The following is a 13,860-nucleotide window of genomic DNA, read 5'->3' as shown; positions in this document are numbered from 1 at the left end:
TCAACACTCACACCTGTGTTAACGAATGACTGACATGATGTCAGCGGGTCCTTTTGTGGCAGGGCTGAATTGCAGTGGAAATGTTTCTGGGGGATTCAGTTCATTTGCATGGCAAAGAGGGACTTTGCAATTAATTGCAATTCATCTGATCACTCTTCATAACATTCTGGAGTATATGCAAATTGCCATCATACAAACTGAGGCAGCAGACTTTGTGAAAATTAATATTTGTGTCATTCTCAAAACTTTTGGCCACGACTGTAGTTTTGTCAGGGTGCCCGCACGTCGGCCTCTCTTGCACTTTCTCCTCCGAGTGCGGAGGATTAGGGTCTGGTCCGGGGTGAGCAGTATGTCCTGCACCGCCAACTGGTTGAAGTAGAAATCTTCATCCAATACGAGATTAGTTATCGCTGTTCTGATGTCCAGAAGCTCTTTTCGGTCATAGCAAACAATGGGGGAAACATTATGTACAAAAAAGTTTTGATCAGCACAATGGAGCTTGTTTCTGGTCTCAGTTTCAGGAATGGCTGAAAAATTATTACATTTACCTAAAATTAACTCTGCAAATAGCCCTGTTGGGAGATTTGGAAAGTCAATCATTCAACAATATTATAATAATTTTAGTAAAGATATTCATCTTTAACTTACAATCTTTGGATACTGTGCAATTAGAAAGGTTCAAATTTCATATAAGACATCACAGCACAGTGGAAAGCTATATGGCACGTGGAAATCAAAAGAGGATGGTCTTACAGAGATACATTTAGGTGTGCTGGACTGAGAGTAGCAGAGGGGTGGGATTAAAAAGCTCATGATCAGTAATAGTTATTACTGAAAACACTATATAGATGTCTGAGTACACATCCAGTATCTATCCAAAATGTAATGTGTATAATCCAGAAAGAGATATATTTGTTGTGTAATTACTGTGTATAAAAGTACCATGTATGACTGCAGCTGGTTCAGAAAATAATCATTTATGCGGGGTTAACAGCAGCAAAAAAAGTTATCCTTAGTGCTTCGATTACCCCTGCAATCATCATATTTCCAGGATATTTTTCATATGGAGCGATCAGTGGCTGTGATAAACAAAGCTCAGGCAAATACAGTTGATGCATGGGATGTATTATGTGAAACTCTATCAGATGTCAGCAACTCTTGACCAAGCAACGGACCTACACTGTGAGTGAGTGGTGGGACGACATTTTATTTTCTGAGAATAATATAGAACATATTGTATTGTAAACTCTACTTCCTTCCTGTAAAATGTCATATTGTGTACTCAAATAATTGACTCCTGAAAAAAAAGTGCCATGTATGTAAAACGTGTGTAAAATGTATATGTAGCCTAACAAAAAAGAGCATCAAACACAGGGGGGATATGCAAAAAAAACACACAAAAACAAACTAAACAGCAGAATTGGTCAGGAACTAGTAAAACGGCCCCTATCCAATCCAGCACCATTCTTAATGTATCAACCACTACAAAAATGCCCATTAATTATAATCCACATAATAATTCACCTGTCCTGTTACTGCAGGATTATTTTCCTGCTGTAGCAACTGGCTCAAATTAAGATCTTACATCTGTGTATTGGCTATAAAGTGCAGGGATCCTTTGTGGCCATGTATTACAGTGAGATGCACATACAGTCCTATGTGATTATTTCTATTATGGGTTGCATTGTTTAGGTATATCTTCACCATATATAATGGTGACTTGTGGATTATGTTTTATACTACACAATTCATATGTTAGTCACGCCAGATTGTGAACATTGACTACTGGTATTGTCATTTCTCCATAGCCAATTTCACTGTGGAGGAGATCAGCGCTTTATTGAACTCAACTGATGGATGTATTCAAATTCCTGGAGTTGATATAGAGGCTCTAATGACTCGGCAAGTGATAATGAGTACAGTAGATAACAGACACACATTATCAATATATTATATCATAAATATATCCTCATGTAAATACAATGTCGCTTTTATTTATGATTATAAACTGGGTGGTTCGAGCCCTGAATGCTGATTGGCCCAACAGCCGTGGTATATTAGACCGTATACCACGAGTATGACAAAACATGTATTTTTACTTATCTAATTACATTGGTAACCAGTTTATAATAGCAATAAGGCACCTCTGGGGTTTGTGGTATATGGCCAATATACCACGGCTAAGGGCTGTATCCAGGCACCCCCCCCCTCTGTTGCTTATTGCTTAAAGATATACTGTGTGATACATACATTTGAATTTCCAGACATGCCTATTACTTCATCGGGATCGGTTGTGCTGTGTTCCTGCTGGGGACCTTTCAGGTGATGTTGTTCTTGCTGACAGCCACCAAACAGACCAAACGGATTCGGGAGAAATACTTCCATGCCATCCTTCACCAACAGATGTCCTGGTTTGATACACACCAGATAGGAGTTCTCAACGTCAGGTTGACAGAGTAAGTTTGATACATTGGATGAATGATTGGGATTTATTTTTTTATCAAAGACAATGTCATATTTTAGCATATATGATCATATTGAGAAACTACAGATATAAAAAATGCTATTAAGATTGTTTAAATAATGTCAATTATTATAATATAAATCATTTATAATACTTTTACTTTCTACAGTGACATCAACACAATCAACGAAGGCCTTGGAGACAAGATCTGTGTGTTTGTGCAGTTCTTCTGCACCTTCTTGTCAGGGTTCATCATTGGTTTCATCTTCGGCTGGAAGCTGACCCTCGTCATCCTGGCCGTCAGTCCTCTCCTGGCAGGATCAGCTGCCGTCTGGTCCAAAGTAAGACTACCAATGACCTGCAAAGACAACGGCTTCATGCCAAATGGTACTCTGTTCCCTATATAGTGCACTACTTGAAAGTAGTAGACTATATAGGGAATAATGTGCCATATTGTTTTCATATGTGTCACTAAACAGTGGTTGCATCACTACTCTTGTGCCCAATCCCAAATCCACCCCTAGTTTATACTTATCCAATCCTCTCAGTTTTCCACAATCGCATTTCTTTTATAAAGACATTTTTACATCAGCAGTGTAAGATACCGTATTCATGAACATTTTGTATTTGATTTCAGATACTTGCCACCCTGACCAGTAAGGAGCTGTCTGCCTATGCCAAAGCAGGGGCGGTAGCTGAAGAGATACTGGTGGCTATCAGGACAGTTGTGGCTTTCAATGGGCAGAAGAAAGCTGTGGAAAGGTTAGTCAGTTATTCACTAACTAATGTGTTGCATAAAACAGTGTTTCTTTCCATAATTATTAATACGATCTACCAAAATCAAGACACATTCCCCTATTTAGGCATGTCTTCTATATATTTTAGGTATGAAAACAACTTGGAGGATGCTAAAAACTTTGGAATAAAGAAGGCCATCACCACTAACGTGTCCATGGGCTTCACCCAGTTTGTCATATTTGGGACGTACGCCTTGGCTTTCTGGTACGGGACCAAGCTCTCTGTAGACGAGCCTGAAAACTATACCATTGGAAAAACCATTACAGTAAGCTTTTATGGAAGATTTTAAGTAAGAATTTACTATTTTCCAATAGATACATTTTATTGTGAAAAGGCCTCTGCAATGTCTTCACACGTGTTACTCTGTCTGGCATTAATATAATTCCTTTCTTCATTACATTCTTTGTTGCTGCTGTTTGTAGGTCTTCTTCTCAGTGATGATTGGGTCGTTCTCTTTGGGCCAGGGTGCTCCTAACTTGGAAGCCATCGCCAAAGCACGGGGTGCTGCCTATGAAGTCTACAATACCATTGACCAGGTACTGGAAGAATTCAGTTTAACCCCTGAATCACCATAGCATTGAAACAGTATGAACTCACTCTAACTCACTCAGAACAACATGATCTCAAGAACTCAAGTCGAATTTAGACATTTGTCCTTTCTGCCGCGGTTGGTGAGTTGATTTGTTTGTCATAGCCGCGGCCCATAGACAGCAGTTCAAAGGAAGGTCACAAACCAGACTGTGTGAAAGGAGACATTGAATTCAAGAACATCCACTTCAGCTACCCCTCCAGGAAAGATGTCAAAGTAAGTAGTGGATTTGAATCGAACCAGATCTAGACACTAACCTGTCCCCAAATGATTTGAAAATGCACAATAAGGAAGAAGCTAAGTTGAATTTTCAGTTTCCAGTTGGATTAGAAAAAACAAAATGACAAGCCATACAATTATAAATGACGGTAAAAATACATGTTAAATACGTTGTGGGATGTGTTCCCTGTCGCTGTAGATTCTTCAAGGAGTGAATCTGACAGTGCCTCGTGGGAAGACCATAGCTCTGGTTGGAGCCAGTGGATGTGGGAAGAGCACCACCATTCAGCTGCTGCAGCGCTTTTATGATCCAGACTCAGGAGAGGTATGAACAAATCTGATCAAGGTTTATTCAAAGTCATAAAGAAGAGACACACGTCCCACTGTAAAGACTCCAGAGGAGGTTGGTGGGTGGAGCTATAAGAGGACGGAATAAATTCCAGCCATTACAATGAGCCCGTCCTCCAATAGCACCACCCACCAGCCTCCAGTGAAGGACTCACATGCTTTATGATCCAACCTCAGGAGAGGTACGCAGGACACGAGCGCATTAAAGTTCAAACAACTGACTCATAGTGCATACAGAGACTCACATGTACACACACACACGTGTAATGTGTACACACACACACACACACACACACACGTAATGTACACGCAAACATTCACTCACGTTCACTCATTCCCAAATTCTGGCTTATCAGGTTTAGTGTTGACTTCATTTCAGTAAAAAGTCAAATAGTATTATAGTGCCCTCTTGTGGAATGTTGATATATCATTTGTCAGGAACGCTGTTGGTCTGGGTTGCATAGCCGAGGGAAGTAGGGGTGCTGAGGCTGCTGCAGCACCCCCTTATAAATGAAAATAATAAATAAAATAACAACAATAATAATAAACAACATTCCCACCTTTATTACTCCTGTATGAGCATAGAAAATACTCATCAGCAAAGCAGAGAAATTTGCATGCCTAATGAGTATGACCCTGGTTTGTTGTCAGATTACCCTGGATGGTCGGGACATCCGGACCCTGAATGTGAAGTGGCTGAGGGAGAATATGGGTATCGTCAGTCAGGAACCTGTGCTATTCGGAACAACCATCGCAGAAAACATCCGCTACGGCAGAGAGGATGCCACAGATGAGGACATCGAACGGGCCGTGAGAGAGGCCAACGCATACGACTTCATCTCCAAACTCCCCGATGTACGTGGGATAGGATACTGACAAATGAGTTCCTGACAATGGCTTCAGTGTTTCACATGTACTATATATTAAATTATCTATGGTGTACAAATGATGTGAAGTGAGTAGGACAGCAGATATTCTGTTGTTTCTATGGCGACTGTGTTGAAATGAAATGTTTTTTTGTTTTGTTTTGAAATTGTATACAGTGTAAGGAAATGGCCAAATAGTGATGATCTTATCCAAATGGACAAATTTAAACATGATTATTTCATCTCCATCCCATTCCATGTGGCGTTAACAGAAGCTGAACACCATGGTGGGGGAGCGGGGAGCCCAGCTCAGTGGAGGACAGAAGCAGAGGATAGCTATCGCCCGGGCCCTGGTCAAAAACCCGAAGATCCTCCTGCTGGACGAGGCCACCTCCGCCCTGGACACCCAGAGTGAGTCGGTCGTCCAGGCCGCTCTGGATAAGGTCAGTACCCTCCCTGAGGACCAGACCCATGGTTAAGGTTGTTCTCAAACTTGGTTTTGCGCAACCTAATAGGCTAATTCGATTGTTTGACTGCAGCCTTGCAAGTTCACGTTTGCAGCAGTTGACAAACGTCAAGAATCAGAGTGAATCCATGAGATCCTGTTGGAATCCATCTCAGCGAAAATGAAGAAGTAATAAAAAAATGATTTGTAATAAATTATGACAATATTGTCTCCCATTCCCATAGGCGAGGGCGGGTCGCACCACAATAGTGATCGCCCACCGCCTGTCCACCATCAGAACAGCTGACGTGATCGCTGGCTTCAGCAACGGAGAGGTGGTGGAGCAGGGAACACACAGGGAACTCATGGCCAAGAAGGGGGTCTACTATTCTCTGGTCATGCAGCAGGTACTGTATCACGCTCACTGCATCCCAAATGTCACCCTATTCCCTTTATAGTGCACTACTTTTGACCACCAGGGCCCCAACTCTGCCTCAACAGTAGAATCAGTCAACGTCTAAATCATGTTGCTCAGAGTCATATTTGGAGACGTATATCATCAGTATCAGAGCAATATACCTTATCAAGCCTGTGTCTATATGAATAATGATCAGTAATAAACAGGCTCTGTATGTAACATGTTCAAATCCACTATCACACCTTGTCTGTTGTTCAGAGTCAAGGGAAGCCAGAGGAAGATGAAGAGGGCCCTGTGGAAGAGGATAACCCTCCTAAATATGAGGATCTGGATTATGTCCTATATGACTCATCTGACATGGATGAGCTGGAAGTGGTAAACGAGGAAGGAATAGAAAACGGCGGCTTTGAAAGGACCTCAATCAGCAGTGGCCGTGTGGAAATGAAACCGACCAGGAGGAAATCTAAGAAGTCCAAGAAAGACAAGAAGGTACTATTACACAATCCTTTAGGGCACAATATGACGTTCTTTATGTGTTATATAGGAACATGGCTTTGTTATAGTGCTATTGCTGAACTGTCATCGTACTTATTATATAATGTATGGTATATAATGTATTGTTTCTAATGTATGGTTTATAATGAATGGTATATAATGAATGGTATATAATGAATGGTATATAATTAATGGTATATAATGAATGGTATATAATGTAAGGTTTATAATGTATGGAATATAATGAATGGTATATAATGAATGGAATATAATGAATGGTATATAATGTAAGGTTTATAATGTATGGAATATAATGAATGGTATATAATGAATGGAATATAATGAATGGTATATAATGTAAGGTTTATAATGTATGGTTGCATTCATTTACATTTTAGTAATTTAGCAGAAGCTCTTATCTTGAGCAACTTACAGAAGCAATTAGGTTTAATTGCCTTGCTCAAGGGCACATGGACAGATTTTTCCCCTGGTCGGCTCGGGGATTTGAACCTGCCACCCTACTGTATATAGTGATAGTTCATTGTCATCAGAAATAAGATCTGTTACATCATGTTGGTCCTTGGTCATTTAGTTTTGTCATTGATGACAATGTTTGATGACAGAAGGAAAAGAAACCAGAGGAAGCTCCAGACATCCCCTTCACCAGAATCCTGGCCCTGAACAAGCCCGAGTGGCCGTACATGTTGGTAGGAACCCTGTCTAGCTTGGTGGGGGGAGCCGTTTATCCCTGTGTCGCCATCATCTTCGCCAAGATCATTGGAGTAAGTGTTTCACAAGACCACCTCCTTGTGTTCATAATATGAAGAATTGTTAAATACTGCAGAGACTACTCACATTTCCTTGGTCTCTTGATTGAGTTTGATTTAAACGAGGTGGTCTTATTTTTCCACATCATTTATTTGATGGTCGTTGGTTGGTGGGTTTTGGCTCTTATTTTCCAAAGCAACCTTTTCATTTTCTGTTATCTATTTTGGGGGGATTCTCTCCATCCCGTGACCTTCTCTAGGTGTTTTCCGAAGTTGACCCGGAAGTCAAACGACAGAAAACCATGATGTTTTCCCTGCTCTTCCTTCTCATCGGAGGAGTGGCTTTTGTCACCTACTTCCTAAAGGTTTTCTAATTTATAGATCTAAATTGTGTCCAAAATGGCAACCTATGCCCTATACAGTGCACTACTTTGGACCAGAGCCTATAGGGTGCCATTTGGGACGCACTTTAAAGTACAATTCTGTATCTATCTTAAACCCTTAATATGTTGTGGGCATGCCTGGTTGGGTAAATTTCTGCTGTATGTTCTATGTTTCAGGGTTACATGTTTGGAAAATCAGGAGAGCTTCTTACCATGAGGCTGAGGAGACAGGTATTCCATGCCATGATGAGACAGGTAGGACAAACTGTCATGCGGGAAAATATATACTTCATCCATTGTACATGAATTCAAAAAGACTGACTTGTCATTGCTAATTGACTTTACTGTATTGATAATACCAGCAAAAGGATGATTCTGAAATGCCACTTTGTGGTGTTCTGCCTCAGAACCTTACTAAAATGCATTCCTTACAGGAGATTGGATGGTTTGATGACAACAACAATGCAGTGGGAGTTCTAACCACCAGATTGGCCACAGATGCATCTCTGGTTAAAGGGGTAAGCACAATGCACTGATTTACACATTGAGATAGCGATCAAAACCTATCAAGTCAATGTCAATTCAGAATCATTCTACTGTACAAGTCTTTAAAAATGTCTACCTTTACATGTGCTTCTATGTATTTACAGTTGCATTCTTTAGAGTTACAATGTCTGGTAATGGATGGAACCTACTTGTTTCCTCTCTCCTCACCACCAGGCGACAGGGTCTAGGTTGGGTCTGGCCACCAACACAGTCTGTGCTCTCACCATTGCCATTGTGGTGGCCTTCATCCACAGCTGGCAGCTCACCCTCCTCATCCTCGCCTGTGTGCCCTTCCTCATTGGAGCCAACGTCATTCAGATGAGGGCCATGGCAGGCCACGCCTCCAAAGACCAGGGTGCCCTGGAGCAGTCTGGGAAGGTAAACATCAACTTTCTATTGCAATTGGGGTTGCAAAATTCCGGTAATGTTCCCAAAATTCCCAGATTTTGCAGTAATCCCGGTTATAGGTTTTCCGGAATCAGGAGGGAATAAGCAGGAAATCAGGGAAACCTTAAAACAGGATATCTGGATAACCAGGGAATTTCAGGAAGGTTACTGCTATTATGAAATCCCAATTGCAATGCACTTTGGGACAGTGGGCTATATCAGTGTGTGATACCATGTGTTCAAATAAAACGCTAATATATCTTTATTATTCTTTTGTAGATATCTACTGAGACCGTTGAAAACTTCAAGACAGTTGTTGGATTGACACGGGAGGACGTCTTCTTTCACAAGTTCATGGACAGTCTAGAAAGACCATACCAGTAAGAGTTCAGTTATTCACTTTGTTATAGACTCAGCTTTTGGATTGTTTGACCTTATAACCTACAATCAAGTACTGATTAGATTTCAATTGAATACACCAGGAACGGTTTGGTGAAGGCCCCCATCTACGGACTAACATTTGCCGTTGCCCAAGCAATCCCTTACATGGTCAATGCTGCAATCTTCCGCTTTGGGTCCTGGCTTATTGCTCACTGTCACACAGAATATGAAAATGTTTTCCTGTGAGTATACATACTGGTACTGTTATATCCTCATCTAAAATGAATACATTCACACCAGGGTTGGGATCAATTCCATTTCAATTCCAGTCAATTCAGGAAGTACACTGAAATTCCAGTTCTCTTCAATGGTTTTCAATGAGGAAAATGTGGAATTGGAATTGGGTTTTGAATTGACTGCATTTGAAATGGAATGTACCCCAACCCTGACTAGAAGCCCTGGCTACCACATTGTCACTACACGGTAATATAATAATAATAATTTCATTATAACATTAATTTGGTGGGTGCTTATATTTGTCCTATTTCACACATGTACACACGTGTATTAACGCACATGTGTGAAATGGAAGTGTGTTTTTTGCATATCCCAAATCTCTCTGAGACGCCCTCGCTGAGTTGGGTCATGACCAGAGTCTGCCAATATAGTGGCAGTGATAGTCCAACATTGTCCTTTTCTTTCGCAGTGTGTTTTCTGTGATCATATTTGCTGCCATGAACATAGGAGAATCAGCATCTTTTGCTCCTGACTTTGCCAAAGCGAAAGCAGCTGCAGGGAGAATTCTTGGCTTGTTGGAGAAGAAACCAGAGATTGACATTTACAGTGAGGAGGGAGAGAAGCCAGTGAGTGAGCTACAATGTCTCTTACTCCAATGTAAACAAAAAAACAATGATATGACATTGTGTTTTTTCTGGAACAATGATCTGGAACAAAAATGTTGTCTTTTCCAGACAGACTTTGTCGGGGACATTGACTTCCGAGGGATCCACTTTGCGTACCCGACCCGTCAGAACGTGAGGGTTCTCCAGGGGTTGAGCCTGTCAGTGGGGCCTGGTCAGACCCTGGCCCTGGTCGGGGAGAGTGGCTGTGGGAAAAGCACCTCCATACAACTACTGGAGCGCTTCTATAGCCCTGCTGAAGGACAAGTGGTGAGACCAACCCCAAAAATAATCATGTAATATAAAGCAAGCTTTTCAAAACTATTTCAAAGTGCTAAACCAGTATACTGTGAATTGGGATGCAACATATATAGTAAAACTGTTAGGCCACTTTTTAGCATTTTAATATTTAATATTTGTAACATTGGTGGATTATTAATTCCTTTGGTATTCCAAGATGTTACTTCTTTTTAATCTGAACATTTTAAACATTCTAAACCTAAATCTGTGGTATTATTATGGTGTCTCAGTTAGTGAAGGTGTTGACCTAACTCTGTAGTATTATTATGGTGTCTCAGTTAGTGAAGGTGTTGACCTAACTCTGTAGTATTATTGTGGTGTCTCAGTTAGTGAAGGTGTTGACCTAACTCTGTAGTATTATTATGGTGTCTCAGTTAGTGAAGGTGTTGACCTAACTCTGTGATATTATTGTGGTGTCTCAGTTAGTGAAGGTGTTGACCTAACTCTGTAGTATTATTGTGGTGTCTCAGTTAGTGAAGGTGTTGACCTAACTCTGTAGTATTATTATGGTGTCTCAGTTAGTGAAGGTGTTGACCTAACTCTGAAGTATTATTGTGGTGTCTCAGTTAGTGAAGGTGTTGACCTAACTCTGTGATATTATTGTGGTGTCTCAGTTAGTGAAGGTGTTGACCTAACTCTGTAGTATTATTGTGGTGTCTCAGTTAGTGAAGGTGTTGACCTAACTCTGTAGTATTATTGTGGTGTCTCAGTGAAGGTGTTGACCTAACTCTGTAGTATTATTGTGGTGTCTCAGTTAGTGAAGGTGTTGACCTAACTCTGTAATATTATTGTGGTGTCTCAGTTAGTGAAGGTGTTGACCTAACTCTGTAGTATTATTGTGGTGTCTCAGTTAGTGAAGGTGTTGACCTAACTCTGTGATATTATTGTGGTGTCTCAGTTAGTGAAGGTGTTGACCTAACTCTGTGATATTATTGTGGTGTCTCAGTTAATAAAGGTGTTGACCTAACTCTGTAGTATTATTGTGGTCTCTCAGTTAGTGAAGGTGTTGACCTAACTCTGTAGTATTATTGTGGTGTCTCAGTTATTGAAGGTGTTGACCTAACTCTGTAGTATTATTACGGGGTCTCAGTTAGTGAAGGTGTTGACCTAACTCTGTAGTATTATTGTGGTGTCTCAGTTAGTGAAGGTGTTGACCTAACTCTGTAGTATTATTGTGGTGTCTCAGTTAGTGAAGGTCTTGACCTAACTCTGTGATATTATTGTGGTGTCTCAGTTAGTGAAGGTGTTGACCTAACTCTGTGATATTATTGTGGTGTCTCAGTGAAGGTGTTGACCTAACTCTGTAGTATTATTGTGGTGTCTCAGTTAGTGAAGGTGTTGACCTAACTCTGTAGTATTATTGTGGTGTCTCAGTTAGTGAAGGTGTTGACCTAACTCTGTGATATTATTGTGGTGTCTCAGTTAGTGAAGGTGTTGACCTAACTCTGAAGTATTATTGTGGTGTCTCAGTTATTGAAGGTGTTGACCTAACTCTGTAGTATTATTGTGGTGTCTCAGTTTGTGAAGGTGTTGATCTAACTCTGTGATATTATTGTGGTGTCTCAGTGAAGGTGTTGACCTAACTCTGTAGTATTATTGTGGTGTCTCAGTGAAGGTGTTGACCTAACTCTGTAGTATTATTGTGGTGTCTCAGTTAGTGAAGGTGTTGACCTAACTCTGTGATATTATTGTGGTGTCTCAGTTAGTGAAGGTGTTGACCTAACTCTGTAGTATTATTGTGGTGTCTCAGTTAGTGAAGGTGTTGACCTAACTCTGTAGTATTATTGTGGTGTTTCAGTTAGTGGATGGGTTGGATACTAAGACCCTGAACCTGTCGTGGCTGAGGTCTCAGCTGGGCCTGGTGTCCCAGGAGCCCATCCTGTTCGACTGCAGCATCTCAGAGAACATCCAGTACGGGGACAACAGCAGAGAGGTCTCCCAGGACGAGATAGAGGAGGCAGCCAAGAACGCCAACATCCACGACTTCATCATGGGCCTGCCAGAGGTATAGTAACAGTATAGTGAGGGAGATGGGAGGAGACATAATAGGCTGTAGCTGTAGGATGATATTTGAAGTCTTCTCAAAGGGGATCCAAAAAATTTCACTGATGAGGTCACAGTAGAACCTAAACTAATGTTTCTCTACAGATATTCATATAGAATAGCTATTGACTAGCCCAAGACGGGCTGTTATGACTTTATATTTTAATTTATATTTTAAAAGTGTTCAGTATAGACAAACACTATAAATTGTGCTGTTGTTTTGTCAGAAATACAATACCAGGGTTGGGGACAAGGGGACCCAGATGTCTGGAGGTCAGAAACAGAGGATAGCCATTGCCAGAGCACTGGTCAGGCAGCCTAAAGTACTGCTGCTGGATGAAGCCACTTCCGCCCTGGACACAGAGAGTGAGAAGGTAAGTCACATGGACATAGTGTGTCGGCCATCTCATTTTCTACCTATTCATTCATTCATTCATTCATTCATTCATTAATGGCCTGGTCACACACAAGCTTATCTTCACACAGTATGTCCTCTCCCTCCTTCCCAAACAACCTCTCTGTCTTTCTGTTTCCTCCCTCCTTCTCTCCCTCCCTATCCCTCCCTCCCCCAGATTGTCCAACAGGCTTTAGACGCCGCTCGGCAGGGCCGCACCTGCATCGTGATCGCCCACCGCCTGTCTACCATCCAGAACGCAGACCAGATAGCTGTAATTCAGTATGGTCAGGTGACAGAGCAGGGTACACATACTGACCTCATGGCTAAAGGGGGGGCTTACTGTGCCCTGGTCAACGCACAGGTCAATCACTAACTCATATTCAGATTGATGTTTTGCAGCGTATGTACTGTTCTGTTGAATGTTGTTTTGTCAGTTCTTTTTATTGAGCTGCACTTCTTAGCCAGGTCCCCCTTGAGAAAGAGGTCTCCTGTCCACAATGAGACTTCCTGGTTAAATGAAGGTGATATATAAAGAATAAGGAATCTATATGGATAATGGTATGGCAGCCATAACTCACTTTGAATGGACTGCTAAAATTAGGTTCAATTGCATGATACAAACTGTCTCAGTGTCAATTGGTTTGATCACATGTAGGTGGTGCACAGTAGCCTATTGGGTTAGTGTGCTATTGGGTTACTCACTGTATTACTCACTTTAGCAGTAATGCTGGAGCATGGACATCAGCGTAAATACATTTTGATAAGCTGCTTCGAATGAATGAACTGTTCTTGACCATGGCACCTTTCATTGTCTGAAGACAACAAGTACAGTATGTATTTCTATAAGAAAAACTGTAAGACACATTATCACAGTTAAATGACTGGATAAAAGCAGTGATTGGGAAAGGTTGTATACCTGTAAATATGAGAGGTTGATGTTCAGAAGACTGTTGTATGTTATTATATACTGTGATATTTTGATTATTTTAAACAGGGACACTATGCTCTAAAAGGCAAAGTATGCATTTGAAGAATATCTATATATTTACATTTGTACACTATGCAAGGCTATTACTTGTTTGTAAATATGCATTCAAATAAAACATTAGATCCCA

The 13,860-nt window shown here is 41.0% G+C and overlaps 1 protein-coding gene and 1 long non-coding RNA gene across 6 annotated transcripts in view; one reads left to right on the top strand and one right to left on the bottom strand.

The window, feature by feature from the left end:
• The window catches only part of LOC123743188 (uncharacterized), a 19,121-nt gene extending 16,231 nt beyond the window's left edge, over window positions 1–2,890 (bottom strand). Inside the window, exons 1-2 of the long non-coding RNA XR_006770015.1 lie at window positions 2,700–2,890; window positions 2,251–2,408 (exon numbers count right to left, since the gene is read on the bottom strand). This is a non-coding gene — a long non-coding RNA (uncharacterized lncRNA). The remainder of the gene's footprint in view (window positions 1–2,250; window positions 2,409–2,699) is intronic.
• The window catches only part of LOC106591193 (ATP-dependent translocase ABCB1), a 23,781-nt gene extending 9,921 nt beyond the window's left edge, over window positions 1–13,860 (top strand). For 2 of the 5 annotated variants that reach the window (XM_045719153.1, XM_045719152.1), the window contains exons 5-28: window positions 1,809–1,902; window positions 2,265–2,456; window positions 2,634–2,805; window positions 3,102–3,226; window positions 3,350–3,527; window positions 3,685–3,798; window positions 3,957–4,067; window positions 4,270–4,395; window positions 5,070–5,273; window positions 5,557–5,727; window positions 5,975–6,136; window positions 6,406–6,636; window positions 7,266–7,424; window positions 7,670–7,774; window positions 7,970–8,047; window positions 8,227–8,310; window positions 8,513–8,716; window positions 9,005–9,105; window positions 9,208–9,348; window positions 9,813–9,969; window positions 10,078–10,275; window positions 12,104–12,310; window positions 12,576–12,722; window positions 12,921–13,860. In XM_045719153.1, the coding sequence (XP_045575109.1) occupies window positions 1,809–1,902; window positions 2,265–2,456; window positions 2,634–2,805; window positions 3,102–3,226; window positions 3,350–3,527; window positions 3,685–3,798; window positions 3,957–4,067; window positions 4,270–4,395; window positions 5,070–5,273; window positions 5,557–5,727; window positions 5,975–6,136; window positions 6,406–6,636; window positions 7,266–7,424; window positions 7,670–7,774; window positions 7,970–8,047; window positions 8,227–8,310; window positions 8,513–8,716; window positions 9,005–9,105; window positions 9,208–9,348; window positions 9,813–9,969; window positions 10,078–10,275; window positions 12,104–12,310; window positions 12,576–12,722; window positions 12,921–13,118 (3,659 nt within the window). In that variant the 3' untranslated portion in view covers window positions 13,119–13,860. The remainder of the gene's footprint in view (window positions 1–1,808; window positions 1,903–2,264; window positions 2,457–2,633; window positions 2,806–3,101; window positions 3,227–3,349; window positions 3,528–3,684; window positions 3,799–3,956; window positions 4,068–4,269; window positions 4,396–5,069; window positions 5,274–5,556; window positions 5,728–5,974; window positions 6,137–6,405; window positions 6,637–7,265; window positions 7,425–7,669; window positions 7,775–7,969; window positions 8,048–8,226; window positions 8,311–8,512; window positions 8,717–9,004; window positions 9,106–9,207; window positions 9,349–9,812; window positions 9,970–10,077; window positions 10,276–12,103; window positions 12,311–12,575; window positions 12,723–12,920) is intronic. The other 3 variants (XM_045719155.1, XM_045719156.1, XM_045719154.1) reach the window with 2 other exon arrangements.

Source organism: Salmo salar, chromosome ssa05 (assembly GCF_905237065.1).
Source record: "Salmo salar chromosome ssa05, Ssal_v3.1, whole genome shotgun sequence".
Lineage (NCBI taxonomy): Eukaryota > Metazoa > Chordata > Actinopteri > Salmoniformes > Salmonidae > Salmo > Salmo salar.
This window is presented reverse-complemented; position numbering and strand designations above follow the sequence as displayed.